A 16,263-nucleotide genomic window follows, 5' to 3' on the forward strand; every position below is an offset into this window, starting at 1 on the left:
ATGGGGCAACCAAGCATTGCCACTTGCCTTGCGCCTTGCGCCTTGTGGAGCTATGTAAATATTTATGCTCAAGTTGCTGCAAAACTCTAAAGTCGTTTCCACCGACTTTGTTCTCTAATCAAATTTTCCGGCTATGTTTGCTATTTCTGCGGTTCCTGGCGCAGCTGAGATAAATGCGAGTGTGTGTGTGGCCCAAGTAAGTTTTACCGCCAACAGTATTCGGATTCATCCGAGGCTAGCTGGTTGCTCCGGCAACGATTCCATCAAAGTTTTGCTCCTTCTTCGACTTGTTGTTGTTAATGAACATGTAAAAACTTTTACCCGCACGCACATTCGCTTGAGAACTTTGGCCCCTACTTCAGCGTGTGTGTGTGTGGGTGTGTGTGTGCAAGTTTAATAAAACTAATTGTTAATTTAATTTGCCAGCTCGTCGTTAATTGTCAGCTTGTCTAATTGAATAATAACAGACGAAGACAAGTTGCCAGGGCTCCACTTTTAGCCCTTCGGCGAGGAAGAATAGCTGCGTTCAAACCGAATCGATGTGGTGGCAAAACAAAAATTAATTTACTTGTTAACTGTGTGCAACGGAGTTGATTTAACTTGATTTGACTTCTAATTGCATTTGTAGGTTGCAGCGTCGCCATTGCCATTGCCTTGGCTGTTGCCAATTAACAATTGACTTTTAATGAACGCCCGACTTGGCTTCCTCGCCTTCGCATTCGCCTTTGGCCCAAGCCATTTGCAATTTTCCGCCTGGCCTTGAACTCATTACGCATACGCCATGTGCACAGCTCGCCCAAGCGTGGCTGTCTGTCTAACCTTCCACCTCCACTCTCGCCATTTTACATTACTATTTTCCCTGGGTGTGTGTGTGTGTGTGTGTGTTTGGCTTAGTTTCGTATCCATTTCATTTCCATTTTTGTACTGCCACTGCCGCAGTGAACTTTTATTGTTATGACACTTGGCTAAGAGCAAAGTGAGAGGGGAGCAGAGGGGGGCAGAGAATCTGCAGGGGATTTCACGCTGAGCTGGGTAAACGTAAGTGACGATTGCCAACTAACCAACTAACTAACTGCGCTGCTGTCGCTTTCTGCCTTGTTAGCCAGTCATACAAATCCCGTCTCGTAACGGGGCATTAGTTAGCCAGGGCGAGATCTCTTGCCTTACATAATAGGGTATTAAAATAGTCCCAAAGACCATCTTCAAACTTAAACAAATATTACAGTAAGGGTATTGCTGCATCGATTTGAGCCATTTCTCAGTTCTCAGTTCATTTGCATAGACTTCCTAGGCATTGATTGGTCGCTTCCCTATCTGCAGCTATCTGTCTTTCACTTTCTATGGCTTTTGTCTATCCCCATATAATTAGCATTTTGTTCGATGTTAGATAGATTGTAATGGAATCAGCACTCGAACCCAACCATTCCATTGTCTCTCTCTGGGGCAAATTATTATTTCATATAAACTTTTTATCTACCTACCCAGTTGCCTGGGCAAATGTCTTGTGGAAGTTCCTTTGTACTAAATATCCTTCGTTTGCCGCCCCCCACACGAAAAACTTTTTGGTCGTCTTCGAGTATTTGTATTTGTATTTGTATTTGTATTTGCTTATTGTTGTTTTCGGTAAAAGTTATGGCTAAGTTGTTGGCTTTGCTGTTGCCGTTGTTTAGCTTGGCTCTTTGTTTGGTCATGTACTTCATTGTGAATGAATTCAATTAGCATTCATATTATTCATACACTTGATTCGTTTCTTGTTCGGCATTGAATAACATTTATTTGGCCACCATTGTTGTTGCCGTGGTTTGAGCTCCTTCTTTGTGGCACCACTAATAAACAAATGATTTGCCTTGTAAACTTGTACGAACTCCCGAACTTCCTACCCCCTGCACATAACTCTGTCCTATGCCAGCCACTTGACTCTATTGCCTTAAAATAATTGGCCAATAATTCAGTAAAAATGACCACTTAATTTCGGCTTCATAATAATTTAGCCAGCTGAAGGCAGGCTCGTGTGTGTGGGAGAGGCACGCCAATGTCTTGGGAATTGCCGGAAGTTCGGCAGTTGTACGCTCAATTGCCTGGAGTGCAACATTTGAGGCATGTTTGAAGGTCAGTCGACAACAAACCATTTAAATAATATTTTGATATAATTTTTATGTAAGAATTTTTATAGAAATTACCATTTATTTTGGATTTCTTATTACATAGTTGAATTATTTTAAGATCCAATAGGTATATTTCTGACTATTTTTCCCTGTGCATCTGAAACTGTTTGTCTGTCAAAGTTTCGCAAGAGTTAGAGCCAAAAATAATATATTTTTGATGGCACTAAAAGGTATATTTTGCCCAAAGTATACTTTACACTTTAGACCATACAGTTTCTGGCCCTTCTCTTCCGCTTTTTGCATATGTCTCAATAAGAAGTGCCCTCTTGGAAAAGCCCTTCATAAATATTGCAAGTCAAGTCGAGGAAAGTTGTTAGTTTGCTCACTTACATTATGCTTCCATACAACTTTATAAGCAGCCGGATTTGCATGCACTTTACACTCAAAGTAGACATCATCGCCTTCCTCGATATCCTCCGGATTCAGATTGGAGCCCAGGTCCAGCTGCAAGGTGGGAATGACTGCAAAGAAAGTAGAAAGTGGGTAAGACGGAAAACAAAACACTGGATGAGCATTGTATTCATTTGACTAAGGCAGAGACTTAGACTTGGATTGGGTTTGGAATTGGGATTGGGATTTACTCGGGAAGAGCTTGGAAGAGTCCATCAAACGTAATTTGCTGTCTGTTTTGGACAATCCTTCAACTCGAGCCCAAGAAAGAGGCATGAAATGGTGGATGGTAGGTAGTGGTGGTGGTGGTGGGAGGAGAGTAAGGGGGTTAATCTGGGCTTATCTGTGATTAGTGTCGCTCCTTCCTTGCCTTCCATCCATCTATCTACGTATGTATCCCAGTTGTCCCTCGGCATTTTGCCACCTTCCACTTGTTTATTATTATTTTGCACATTGTTTTTGGCAACTTTCCCTGCCAGCGTAGTTCTGGTCTCTCTACTTCGCACTCTGTCTGCTTAGTGTTTCTGCCTTTTTCTTTTCTACTTTCTGTGGGGGGAAGGGGGTGGGGCACGTTCTATAAGCAAGTTTCTTTAAGCCGATTTCGTCTTTTGCAAAGACTTGTTAATGAAAATGAAAAGTGCTTTAACACACACCAACGCAGAAATGAGAAGAGAGTGGGCGTGAGCCGAATAAAAGTAGGGGGCTTTGGAGAAGGACTGACAAGGACAATGCGAACAGGAAGAACGAGTCAAAGCAGTTTGCATAATTTAAAGACTTTTCCCACTGCCGCCTGCCCCCCCCACTGTGTCTATCCTTTTCCCGCTCAACAAGTTCATTAGCGACGACTTTAAGCCGGCACAGAAAACTAAACTATAACGAAGGGACAAGGGAAATAAAGGTTGTGCACTGAGCGAAAATCGGTGGCATTCTGAATGCAGAGGAAATGAAACTATTCTGAGGGAATAAGAAAAGTTCTTCACTTTAAATCTTCTTCACTTGAAGTATGTGCCAAACTCATTGGCTCTTTCGGGATAATTAAAATCCGAGCTGGTGTTAAAATGGCAACGCCCAGTTTCTTTAACTGCATAATGACAGTGAGATATTTTCCGAAGGAAGTTCCAAGTGGCTGGCAGGCCACACTGTTGCGGTTAGGATGGGCTTAAGTGGTAATAACTGTCACTGGCCAAGCTGGCCAACTACGTCGGGCTAATGCATTTTATGGTCCTCCATCTCGGTGACCCCCGCTCCCCCGCTCCCCCGGTCCCACGATCCATCGTGGAGCGAATGTCCCGAAAACGAGAGGAAAAACCAAAGCAAGCCCATCCCAGTCGTAACTGCAGCTTAACGTAACGACTTTTGAGTGCCTGTGCCACATTATGTTGCAGCTGCAGTTGAATTGCAAGGATTGCGTCTGTGTGCTCGCCATGGGTGCATGAGTGTGTGTGGGTGAGGCCTGTCATTGTCTATTGCACAAAGTTGAACCAGTTCTCGTTAGCAGTTCTTAAATTGATTCTACCATTCTCTCTAGCCAAATAAATTGCATTGGCCTGGGAGCTTATTTGTTTCGTCCTATTTCTAAATCCCCTTCGAGTGTAATTCAGTTATATCTGGAAGTTTGAAAAGGACTGCAGTTGGACTTCCACTTTTCATCCAAAATAAAAGTCATTGTAATTTGTAAGTATTCCTAAATTGTATATGATACTCCCACTGCCATAAATAATTAAAAAAGGTTTTCCCAAACAGACCAAGATTATTACTAAATAAAAATGTGCCTCGTCATTAAGTTTATTGCGGATATGACTTCCATTCTTGGCTTTTCTTGGTTTTCCCCTTGATTTAATTTCGGTTGTCTAACCTGCGTTGATTGTGTGGAAAATAAGAGGTCTGCCTGGCTGCGTCGAGGGTCTCTGGTCTCTGATTAAGATATTAGAGATAACTTTTTTATGGCCCGGCTAAATGTGATGTAATATAATGAGAAAATTATTGGCAGCGTCAACTTGAACCTGGGCCGCCATCCCATCTCTGGTAGCAGCCGACATTGCATCAACTTTTCAATTTACCCCCGTCGCAGGAGGCAAACAAAGAAGTCGCTTAAAAAAGACACAAAATCTCTTCGCGGCAGCGAGGAAAGTCGGGCGGGAAATATGAAATCTCAGGAAGTGTCAGCAGAGGGAAAACGGAGGGGGCCAAAATATTTTAAGCACGCTATAAACATGTAAATGAGCATGGAAATTGAAATTGTTATCTAATTTTTTATATCAGCGCTCGCGCAGAAGCTGCGCCCGACTCCTTTGCACAAGGCACTACACTGAGCGAAAAGGCAGCACTTCGAAGCGAATCGAGTACTGATAGTGCAAGCTTATACACTTTAGGATAAAACTCTATGAGCGTCTTTCTTACTATATAAACTTTACAACAAATAATTGTATGTGAAATATTTTCTTTCAGTGCATGCTGCGCAGCAAGCCGGGAAACATCCCCATCATCGCGGCAGCCAGCGAAAGGAGTAAAAGTTTCAATGACATTGGGGAACAACGAGGCGGTAAGCTTTTTAGATAATAGACGTGGCAACTGTTTGCCCAAGACGCCGTCGTCACAGCCCCGAAGACGAGGACCCTGGACCCCAGGACTATTGAAACATTAAGGTTTATCCCATCTCACACACACATGTACATATACGAGTATGTTGCATGTGTGGGTGTGGCTTAAAGTGAGCTCTTCCGGCTTGTCGTGTATTGTGTGCATAACTTTCTCGGCCGTGCGCGTTTTTAATATTTGGCCATAGAAATTTTATTAACAAACTTTAGCCCCCAGCACAGCGCACATATTGTTGACGCGGCCCATAAAACAAACGTTTGACATACGAGCCGAACCAAATCGAAAAAGAACCAACCAAAAATTGAACGTATTATGTAAGGGCGCCGCCAATATTTGGAACAGAGTTCCGAAATCCCGACTACCGCCTGTTATGTCACTATGGCATTGGTATGCAAAACAGTATTGATTCCCCAAAGGACATGGGCGATAAGCGGTTGACATAGTTTATGGGATCGCACGAGCACCAGAACGCGGGCCCATCGATGGTTTATGGGCCACTCATAAAGCAGCGACATATGTCAACTCGGGGGTGTTATTAAAGCGGCCGGGGTCGCCTGTTCCTGGTACTCAGAAAGGGTTGGGGAAACGATTGATTGATTCTAGGACCAACTGCTAACAGGGGCGTTATATAGGTTACCCCGAGTTATTGGGTCAACTAAATCATTTAAGATTACATTAGCGTGCCTAATTTGAATGTTATTCAATGACAGTTGGCTGAGAAGTTCTTCTGCATTTTTTATTATAACTGCAATATTTTCCCTGATTACTGTCGCTGTTTAATTCATTTAATGGCTCCCTGGATAAGTGCAATTTAAACGTTCCATTATCGATTGTTTAATTTGTGATAAAAAGTTCGATTAAGAGTCTAAAGGTATACTTACAGAACACATTCAGCTTCATGGCCGTTTCGCGAATGCCATTGCGAACGAGTTCATTGGTTGCGCGGCAGGACAAGGCCTTGCCATGATCCTCTCTTGTGGGTGTGATCGAAAGCACCGACGTGCTGACATTGCCGTCCTCCGAAACCTACAGTTGAATTTATATATTAAACCACAAATTATATAGTTTAAATACACCCACCTTCTGGCTGTGGCCGTGCAGCTCCAGGTTGCCCATCCACCAGGTGATTTTGGCCGGTGGCCGCGATCCGATCGCCTGGCACTCGATCTCGTACTTGCGATCCGCTGACATCGGCTGATTGTTGAAGCTGATTTCCACCAGCAGAGGGCGCACTGCAAGGCAAACAGTTTGGTTATGAACGTGCATTTATTTCCATCGATAATTTATTTGCTTAAATGGAGGTTAAGGTTGGTTTTTACTCTCGCCACGCGTTCGAAATTTTTCTGGTTTTGTTTTTCGCTTGCGCTATTTTGTTTGGTGCGACAGCAGCATTTTGTTGATTTATTTAAATTGTGTGTGAAAAATCGAAATCGAAATGGAAATGGAAATGACAGGCAATGCAATTAAAATTAATTGCAACAAATTATGATTGCCACCAGCGGCAGTAACTGCAGCAACAGCAACGGGGCAATGCAACAATATCGAGCATAGGGCAGCAAATATTTCTGTTTTTGCCAAAAGGACTCATAATGCCGAATAATAAATGTCAGACGGCAAGGGCAAAGGAACCGACTCGTAACAATTCGCAGCTTCTGCCATTTTTCTCCTATATTTTCAGTATAATTAAATATTTAATTTTCGCAGAAAAACTATGGGAAATCGATGAGACGTTCAGCATTCAGGGCAGCAATTAAAACTGCGTAAATTCCCATTAATGGTAGCTCTTTCCGGTTCCCTAAATCTATCGATAGCTTGAAAACACACTCAATGGAAAAATATATAACTTCCGAATCGCAATGGTTGGCTGTTTAATAAATAATTGGCATATGGATTGGTAGATCACAAACAAACAATGCATTAAAGTTCAGCCAATAAATATTCATGCAATTACATTTATGTAATTTGAATATTTGTTAATATTCATGCTGACAGCAATTTGTTTACCCGCAAAATTGAAAATTGCACAAACCAATAAACAATAACAAACATATTTTTTCCCCGGCCACCCAAATATGGTCACGTATAGCTTTGGAGTCTGGGTTCATTATCAGCATTACACAATTTCCATCGTTATCGAGATGTCACTGCGATTGTTTTTGTTTTTCGCGCCTGCAGTTTTCTTTTTTCGAGCGCTCGTGAGAATTATAAATTACGCTATTTGGGTTTGAATGGCAAAATTTGTATTATTCAGCGATTTATGTTGTCGGAATAAATTAGAATCAGCCAATTGAGTGAATTTTCGGTTAAATATTTGCAACAAGCCGCTTAGAGGGTATCATTTAACAGATACCTTTAAGATACCTTCAATGGGAATATTTCTTGCAATTTAACGAGTTAAGCCAACTGTTCGTTGGCTTTTTTCATTTGTTTTTACATTTGCTGCGGTTGGCCGCGCATTTTATGCGTTAATTTAAAGGCGTGACATTTCAGTTAAGCCCAAATGCGATAATAAAAAAGCAAAAAACCAAAAGAGGCGCGGCGCAGAGTGCTGGGCAACTATCTACAATTTTATTTATTTCAATGCCATTTTAACCTGCCTTTTTTCCCCTTGCATACATTACAATATTATTGTAGTTTTTTGCATTGTTTTTATAGGCATTGAACAGGTTTCAGTGCGGTTGTTGCTGCAGCGCTTTATTGTAATTAAATTAATTATGCACATTTGCATTGGAAAATCATTTAAATGTTTAATTAAACGCACTACACCAGCGAGCATAGAAGACCCGGCCCCGAGGACTGAATGGCCACCAATTATGCAAACAGATCCATTAAATTGTTAAAGGCTCACAGAGCGAAATCCCCGAAGGACATTTAATCGATAAGAAAGAAAAGCTGCATTTTCCTGCTGGCCTATTTACCATTTATCGATTTGCTGTGCTGCCTCCTCAAACTTTCGATTGGGAAAGACATCCGATCCACAATTGCAAGAGGAATCGTGAATTCTGAGGGAATATTTTTATTCAATTAAATGCTGCATTTTAAATTCGAGCAGCCCTTTTGGGGCCTTAAATTGTGTGCTAATGAGGAACTCTCATAATTGTTTTGTGTGAGTGACTGAGTGTCGTGACGGGCGTAATCTAATTGTTAGTGGCCATAAAATTAACTAATTAAGGTCGTACTTATTATTCAACTGCCCCGTTTCCCCCGTTCCCAGTTCCCCGGTCTACTCTATTCTGTCATTACACGCAAAGCGAAATAAAAACACCACAATTTCTGTCAAGGAAAAGTGGCAAATTCTGGTTACAACCACAACGGCTCGCTTCCGTTCAAGGTCATTTGTTAATCGTAGTACGAAATTGTGGCCACATTAATTGGCCAAGTTAGCGACATTCCAGCGCCTCATCTTCCACTTTTCTTATTGGTGTGTTAACTTTTATGTCTTCGCGACTGCGACACATTCCCATGTTCTGCCCAGCATTTCTGCCCATCCCAGAGCAATAATATCAAATATGCGCATCACCAGCTGCTGTCTGTGCAACATTTTGGCATTATTTTTTGGGGCACTGGGAGGGCCTAAGTAGGAATTGCCGTCCAATTGCTTTGGCGTTTTGAGGGCCATGCCAGACGCGCCAAAGTGCCATAAAATTCTATGGCCAATCTTTGGCTGTTTGCGCATTGCCAAGGACCTGATAGCCAAATATTATATGGCATTTCCAGCAATCAGGCAGAGGTAGCTGGACCTTGTAGCTATTACAAGTTGTAAATGTTTAAAGAAGTTTAAGTACATTTTACTCCATTTGCAGTTGATTTAAAAGCGTAGTAAACTACAGACTATAATTTGTAACGAAATAATAACTTTTGGATACTGTGTGTTGCATTGTGCGTCCACTAATAAAGCTGACAGAATTTCCAAATACATTTTTGTCACATCGAATTTATTCGCCAACAGCTTTTCCGAACACAAATCTCTTAACCACTCGCACTCGGGCACTCGAAATTGGCAACAATTTAATTCAATTTAACAATTTGCACTGGCGGAGCGTTGAAAAAGGGCATTTAAAAAATTGTCACAAAATAATAAATCCATTCGGGTCATGCACAGTCCACTAACCTGAACGCTACCATTATATAAAACACACAAAAATCCAAAAAGAAATATATAGTACATGAAGTTCGATATGATGTTGGCCGTACAATATGTGCCAGGTCAGAGGCCATAGAATGTAGGTGGGATAAGTTACGCACAGGAATTTCTGTTGGCCGTTTTTCCTATTCGCTGTATATTTTTTTTGGGAACGTGGGTATTGCATGCAATGTTGCTGCTGTTGCCGTTTGCATTTTGTTATATTTGCATAAGCCATTTTATTATCTATTTTTTCCCGCTCAGCCTCTCTGGGTTTTGCATTACTTATTTTTTGGGTGCTTTCGGGGGTTTTGGGGTGTTTTCGGGGGGTTTTTGGTTCGTTTTTATCTGCGCAGCTATTTGTTAAAACTTTTATCGCAATGCTTAAAAGCGAGCAACAAAAGCAAGAGCACACAATCGGGATCGGGAAAGAGTGAAATAAATACAATAAATAAATAAATTGTTTGGCAAAACGCTTTTAGCACCATATTTGGGTCGTTTTAAACCGCTTCAATGCCGAAACATGTTTCAGTTTATTGCAAACAGGAAAGTCAGAAGGCGCCTAATGAAACAGAAAGCGCACAAATGCTTGTTTACCAAATGGCCAAAAACAAGGCACAAAAGCCATTATTGATTAGCTGCTTTTAATAGTGCACCAAGGACATTGTACCATATATACGTATATATTTTTTTAATATTACATTTTGTAAGAGAGGCATTCTTATACTCACGGTAGAGGTCGATCGTGATGTTGGTGGCCACATATTTCTTGTGGAAATTGCTGGCCTGGCAGGTGTAGACCGCGTGCTGGTGGATTCTTGACAGGTTGCGCACCACCAGCTTGCTGTTGATGGCGCCATCGTATGTGTAATCGACAACGCTGTTCTGCAGCTGCCCATTCATCAGCCAGATGACTGTCGGCGGCGGAGAGCCTGGAAAAGTAGCAAATATGTGGTTTAAATCTTTATTAAAGATGCTGTGAAATACGATTACTGTGTTTCAACTTGAGTTCGGCTTTAATTTTAACCAGAAAATGCATAAGTGCACTTTGTCATAGTATAAAATCCTGATGGTAATAAATTACTGCTACCGAAACCCAATAAATCCCTTTTCCCTAACAAGGCTTGTCCCAAAATTAACCATCAGCTGGAGTAAAGTGCCTGTTGTAATCTATCCTTAGAACCTCTAATTTAGTTAGCTGCTGGGGCTGCTTGACTAGGCGCCACAGCGGTGCAATTGCTGCGGAGTTGGTGCCACTTAAATCAGCACACAGACGCACAACCACATTACTCATACGCAGCGTGGCGCACTTGGCCGCCTTTAACGACTTCAACTTAATCAAGCGCTGAAATTAGCTTTTGTGTGCGTATATGAGCGCACATTAATTTAATAGCAACGGGTGGTCGGTCACTCACTCAAAAGGAGAGCAAATAATACACTGCTAAAAAATTGTAATAAATCATATGTGCAGCAAGATAGATTATCCAGACTACCAGCTGTATTTGATTAAGTGTTATTTGAGGAGTCCAAAAATGCAATTAAATTTTATTTAATTGCCTGAGCTTGGCAAACGTTTCTTTCAGTGTCTGGCGCTGACACAAATAAATTCTGTGACAAGCTTGTTGTATATTTTTCTATTATTACATAGTTATTACGCAAAATGCTTGATGAGTAGCCATAAAAAGCAATGCGACTGAACAAGTGCCATTAAATCCACCTGGAAATTCACTAAAACTAAGCCACGGATGGGCCCAAAACTGCACTTGATATGTTTGAAAAATGTGTCGCTCTGGCGCACACACACACATAAACATAGATTTCCCTACAAATACGTGGTATACGTACCAGAGAACTGCAGCAAGCCACCGGCACCCTAAGTGCACCCGGTAAACACCGGGTATTTCAGCACCCGGGTGTTTGTAGACACTCTATTTTCAGCAAAGACAAACACCCGGGTGTTTTGCCACCCGGGTGTCTTTTGCTACTTGCACAAAAACACCCGGGTGTCTGCTGTGCAACAAAGTTTAGGGTGAGTGACGCGCAAGCAACGATCGGCCGCAGGTACTTTTCTGTATGCATAAAATTTGTATGGGTGGAAGCGAGACGGTCTCAAAAATGAAGGGTGAAAGGGAACACCCAAGAAAAAGGTCGAGCACATGTTTTTGCGTTTTGATGTCTCTAATATCTTAAGAAAAAACAATCTTATATATTATTAAATAATATTTATACATTATTAACACTATTGTTTTTTCGCTTGTTTTTTTATTATACAATTTTATTAATAAAAAAAATTTTTTATTATTATTTTAAAATTATACATTTATAAAGTTAAATATGGGAAGCCGATATTAAAAATTTTAACAAAACATATAATATAATATATAAAAAAGAAAAGTCTATTTCGTGTTGTTAAAATTTCTTAAAAAGAATGCAGGAATTATGCTACCACAGGCACTGGAGTGTCTACCAGACACCCGGGTGTTTGGCGAGACACCCGGGTGATTCCGAGAAATAAATGAGTGTTTTTGCCACTCATCCCTTTTTGGGCACTTGCCTTTTTCTGCATGTTTGCCTTCCCTATCCTTCGTTATGAGTGGCGAGTGTGATCGGTACCCGCTACCTAGAGTGCCGCATTGATTCGGGTGCGCGCACACCAGGGTGCCTGCAGACACCCGAATATTTTGAGCGGGTGTTTGCAAGTACCCGCCGTGACCGGCGTGAGTGGCACCCGATACCCAAATTTGTTGAGTGTGATTAAGGTGGCAAAAAAGGCTACCCATGCAGTTCTCTGATACGTACACACATACGAGTGTGTATGCGGATATACGGAGAGGTAAACGCACATTACTTTGATTAATAACTGCCATTTGGTAGAGTTTTATGTTGTTTATGAAAATATTTCACATACTCGCACAAGGCTCTCCCTGTGTGTATGTGTGTGTGTGTGTGTGTGTGTGTGTGTGCCGGAGTAGATTAGCGCATGTGTAGCAAGGCGGCTTAATGGTTGCCAGTGATTTATTGGCCTCTCCTCGACCAGCAATACAATGGGAAATATAACAAAAAACGCTTGCAGAGCCAGAGAAATTCCAGTGAAAAGTGTGATTTGGGGATGCAATTGTTGCTGATCCTGCATGGAGCACTTTAAACCAGCAGTTTCTTTTACTGACCCTTGCATTCACTTTAAGGCACCGGCCAAGTTTGCTTTCAGAAATCGGGTGATGTCTGCTGTTTTTTAATGTCAACATAAGGTGCCACAACCCACACAAACACACACACTCACACACACATAGACTGCTGCAGCTGACTTGCATTTACTCTCCACACAAACATAGCCAAAGTTTGCACTAGTTTTTTACGCTTTCTCTCTGCTTTGCTTTCTTCTAACTTGCAGTTTCATACTCTGGACGAAGGCAACTTGGAATCTCCGAAAAGTAGACAATGGTTTTGGAAAAACTCAAGCCTGCAGGAAAATGTAAACAATTAAGTTGTACTTACGTACCTAAGAGCAAACCCAAATATTTCAATAAAATATTTTAAAACATAAAAATTATATAATTAAAAAGAAACAAACATTTGTTTTATTATTAAAATTATAAATAATTTTAAATAATATATTAGATAAATAGTCGCAAAGGATAATGTACGCAAAATGTATCTCGGTATGACCTATCCCTCGTAGAGAGTACTTATGTCATAGTCCTTTTAAAAACCCGCTCTTCTCTTTTATTTCCTTTTGCTTTTTAGCCAAGTGCTTTGCCATTTTTAGAGCAGGCATCAAAAAACGGGTTTTTGTGCCACACAGCAGAGGAGCAGAAGCAGCGGCAAGAGCGACATTAGCATTTCTTTGCCATGTCCACCTGGCATGCACTTGTCCACCTCCCACCGCCCATCGCTCACCCCCCACCAACAACCACCACCCACCAGCCCCAGCCACGCCCACTTCCTAATGAGCAGCAGCATTCAAATGCGTGCCAGTTTTCAGCGTTTTTTGCGGCGAAGACTTAAAGCCGCCACCAGCCAAGTCCGACTCACTTATGCACTTTGGCACACACGTTACCAGAACTCAAAAGAGTCCCTCTTTTTTCGGTTGCACATTGTTTTGACTACCTACATCCCGGAAAAGTGCACAGCGAAAAGAAACTACCACAAAAATGTCAGCTATCTGGGGGATTTTACTAAATATTTTTGAAACTTGCTGGCAATATTTCCATAAATTTAATAATAACAAAATAAATTATGAAATAATTGTATTACGTTATGTTTCAATATTGATTTTGTTTCAACAGCCAATTAAATTCCATCGTTTGTGTTTTGGTTATTACAGAACATAAATTAAATTAAACACTTATGAGAGTTTAAGTAATCTTTTGTCTTTGTGTAAGGAAACTACACATGAACTTAGGCAAGCAAACGGTCTAGTTATGCAATGCTGAACTATTTGCTTGTTTAGTTTTGCATATCTCTGCATCTTGTGCATCTGTTTTGGCTTTGCATTTGTCTCGGCTGAAATAGATACACATACACTGCTAAAAAAAGAGTGTGAGTGGGTGGGACCACAAAGACAAGCTCTTAAGCGATAGAAGAAAAAACAGCAGAAATTTAGAACTCGTGATAGTAACAAAAAGTAAACTAAAACGAAGAAACTCTGCCATGGCACATAAATATTTTTTATGCTGTTGTCTTTGGCACAATTTCTGTTTATTCAGTTCGCAATCCCCCTGACTCTTCGCCCCCTCCCTCACTCCCTGTTTCGTGTGCTCTTTGCCATTTGACCTTTTGTCCAGTGAGAGGAAGCTGTAAAATAAATTTAAGGCTTGCCGACTTCAAGGATTTTTTTGAAAGAACAGCAGAAATTGCCACACTCAATTGTTATTTGTACTTTGTTTATGAAGTGAGCCGCTGAATTCCTTCGCTCGCAATATTAAAGGAGAAATAACAAATAATTGATAACTTCAAGGTTTTATACCTCTTAGGACGCCTTTTGCTCTGAAAGAGAACCCATAAATGAAAAATAAATGAAGTTGAAATTATGCAAACTTTTGTGGCAGACAATATACCATTTCAGCTCTTCCCCCCACCCCCTTAAGTATTTCGCCCATTTTGCTCATCCCACTTTCGCCTTAGTAAATAACTTGTGTTGTTGCATGGCCCCGTATTGTTGCACTTCCGTGCTCCGAAATGTGCCACAACAACGGGGCAGCAACGTCGGTCGTAATAGTAATAATAACAACACGAGAAAACTGTAGAGCGAAATTTTTTATAAAAATGCACACAATTTTGTACTCGGCAACCTGCCTAGAACAACAACAGCAAGCACAATAACAATATGGCCAACGCTCACTTTGGCCAAAGCGGAAAACGCCTGCACTTCCGTTTGACACACACCAAAAAAAAAAAAAAAAAAATACAGAAAAGGAAAGGAAAGGAGGGTAAAAAGCCATTTTTAGCACACTTTAGCAATGTTGCAAGTTCTGAGGGGTATATGCGAACGGCAGATGAATATGTTTATTGGCTGGATTGGGATATACTCGTACAAGACTTAAAGAAGAAGTCCTGTTTATCCTTTTGCTTTGAGCCAAGCATGCACTCTCTTTTCTTATTGAGCAGGAGATATTTACTTTTTAAAACAGTCGTACACCCAACAAATTACATAGGGTAACTATAATGCTTAACCACGATGTCACCCATCCGTTTAGTTAATGTTGTTTCCCGCGAGCTGGAGCCTTTATTGCACTATATGATCCGTGGAGTTTCAGGCCAAGAGCTGTGGAGCGAGGGGGGATGGGAGTCGGGGGGGCCGAAACCGCCGTGTGTAAAATTCATGACGTGCAGAAGAAGGCAACGCTGAATATTATGCATTAGTGGCCACAGAAAGCCAGGGCTTTCGCCCGCTTTTGGCCCACTTCTCGCCCTCTTGGCCTCCAATGGCGGCGCACAATGGCTGCCCCTCGGTTGCAATGTATATATTCTTTATGATTTCGGCGGGGGGAGGGGAAGTGAGCTGGTGGGGCAGATTGGTAATTTTTACTACCCACACAGACTGTGCTGGGTTATAACTTCATTTCGCTCCCCGTAACTCCGCTTCTCGTTTCTTTTTTTTTTTCTTTTTGGGGGCTGGCGTGTCGCGCTCATTTGCAATTGTGGTCCTCCTCCTAGGCTGCAATAAAATTTACTGCTCCTTTGTCGATTTCGCACACTCTTAAGCCCAAGCCGGCTGGCTCTCCTTGTACCCCATACCCCATACCATGTACCCATACCCAAAATCCCCGAAAACACCAAGCATTTCCATTCCGGGGCCACTCCATCCTCATCGCCTGCCGCTTTTGACTTACTTCTGCTGATTGCACTTGTTTAAGTGGCAACTTTTTCAGCACTTTATGCGCCCGCTACCTTCTTCTCCCGGCTGGCTTTTTGTTTTGGCCACAGAATTGCAATTTCTGTAATGGACATTGCATGTTGAATGCCAAAGACCTGACCGCACTAGACCCAGAATCGAAAGAGCCAAGAATGGAAACGGAGATGGTGCCGCACCGGACCGAGCATAATGTCAGCATTTGCCTACAATTTATTTCCGCCCGCTGTTTAAGATTTCAGTAGCATTTTCAAATTCACACCATTGCTACTGGGTCGTTGCAACATAATTGGGATGTTCAGCGGTTGAGTGTCCTGCACGTGTCCGTTTAAAGGATAATGGCTATCGAGTCCACAAGGAGAAACTAAATGGATTGTGTGGATTTTTGGCTAGTAAATTGTACTTAATGAAATCTAGTTTCTTATATTTGTTTAATACATCACTTACCTTAACTCAAAGACCCAAGAAATACCATTTACTTACATTTTTATTTATATTTATTATTTCTTATTATTATTATTATTTATTATTTCTTCTTTTATGTCGTCAAACTTTATTTCGAGTGCAAGCATTTTCGCTACTACTAGGATCAATTTGTTCGTTTCAACTGTCAACGAGCCTGACCACACACACAC

The 16,263-nt window shown here is 41.4% G+C and overlaps 1 protein-coding gene across 2 annotated transcripts in view; it reads right to left on the reverse strand.

The window, feature by feature from the left end:
- The window catches only part of LOC122619976 (hemicentin-1), a 57,799-nt gene that overhangs the window by 19,404 nt on the left and 22,132 nt on the right, over nt 1-16,263 (reverse strand). Inside the window, exons 6-9 of one of the 2 annotated variants that reach the window (XM_043797218.1) lie at nt 10,008-10,208; nt 6,234-6,385; nt 6,035-6,179; nt 2,496-2,626 (exon numbers count right to left, since the gene is read on the reverse strand). In XM_043797218.1, coding sequence (XP_043653153.1) covers nt 2,496-2,626; nt 6,035-6,179; nt 6,234-6,385; nt 10,008-10,208 — 629 coding nt within the window. Of the gene's footprint in view, nt 1-2,495; nt 2,627-6,034; nt 6,180-6,233; nt 6,386-6,472; nt 6,570-10,007; nt 10,209-16,263 lie in introns of those variants that run through there. The other variant, XM_043797219.1, reaches the window with a different exon arrangement.

This window comes from Drosophila teissieri, chromosome 3R (assembly GCF_016746235.2).
Source record: "Drosophila teissieri strain GT53w chromosome 3R, Prin_Dtei_1.1, whole genome shotgun sequence".
Classification (NCBI taxonomy): domain Eukaryota; kingdom Metazoa; phylum Arthropoda; class Insecta; order Diptera; family Drosophilidae; genus Drosophila; species Drosophila teissieri.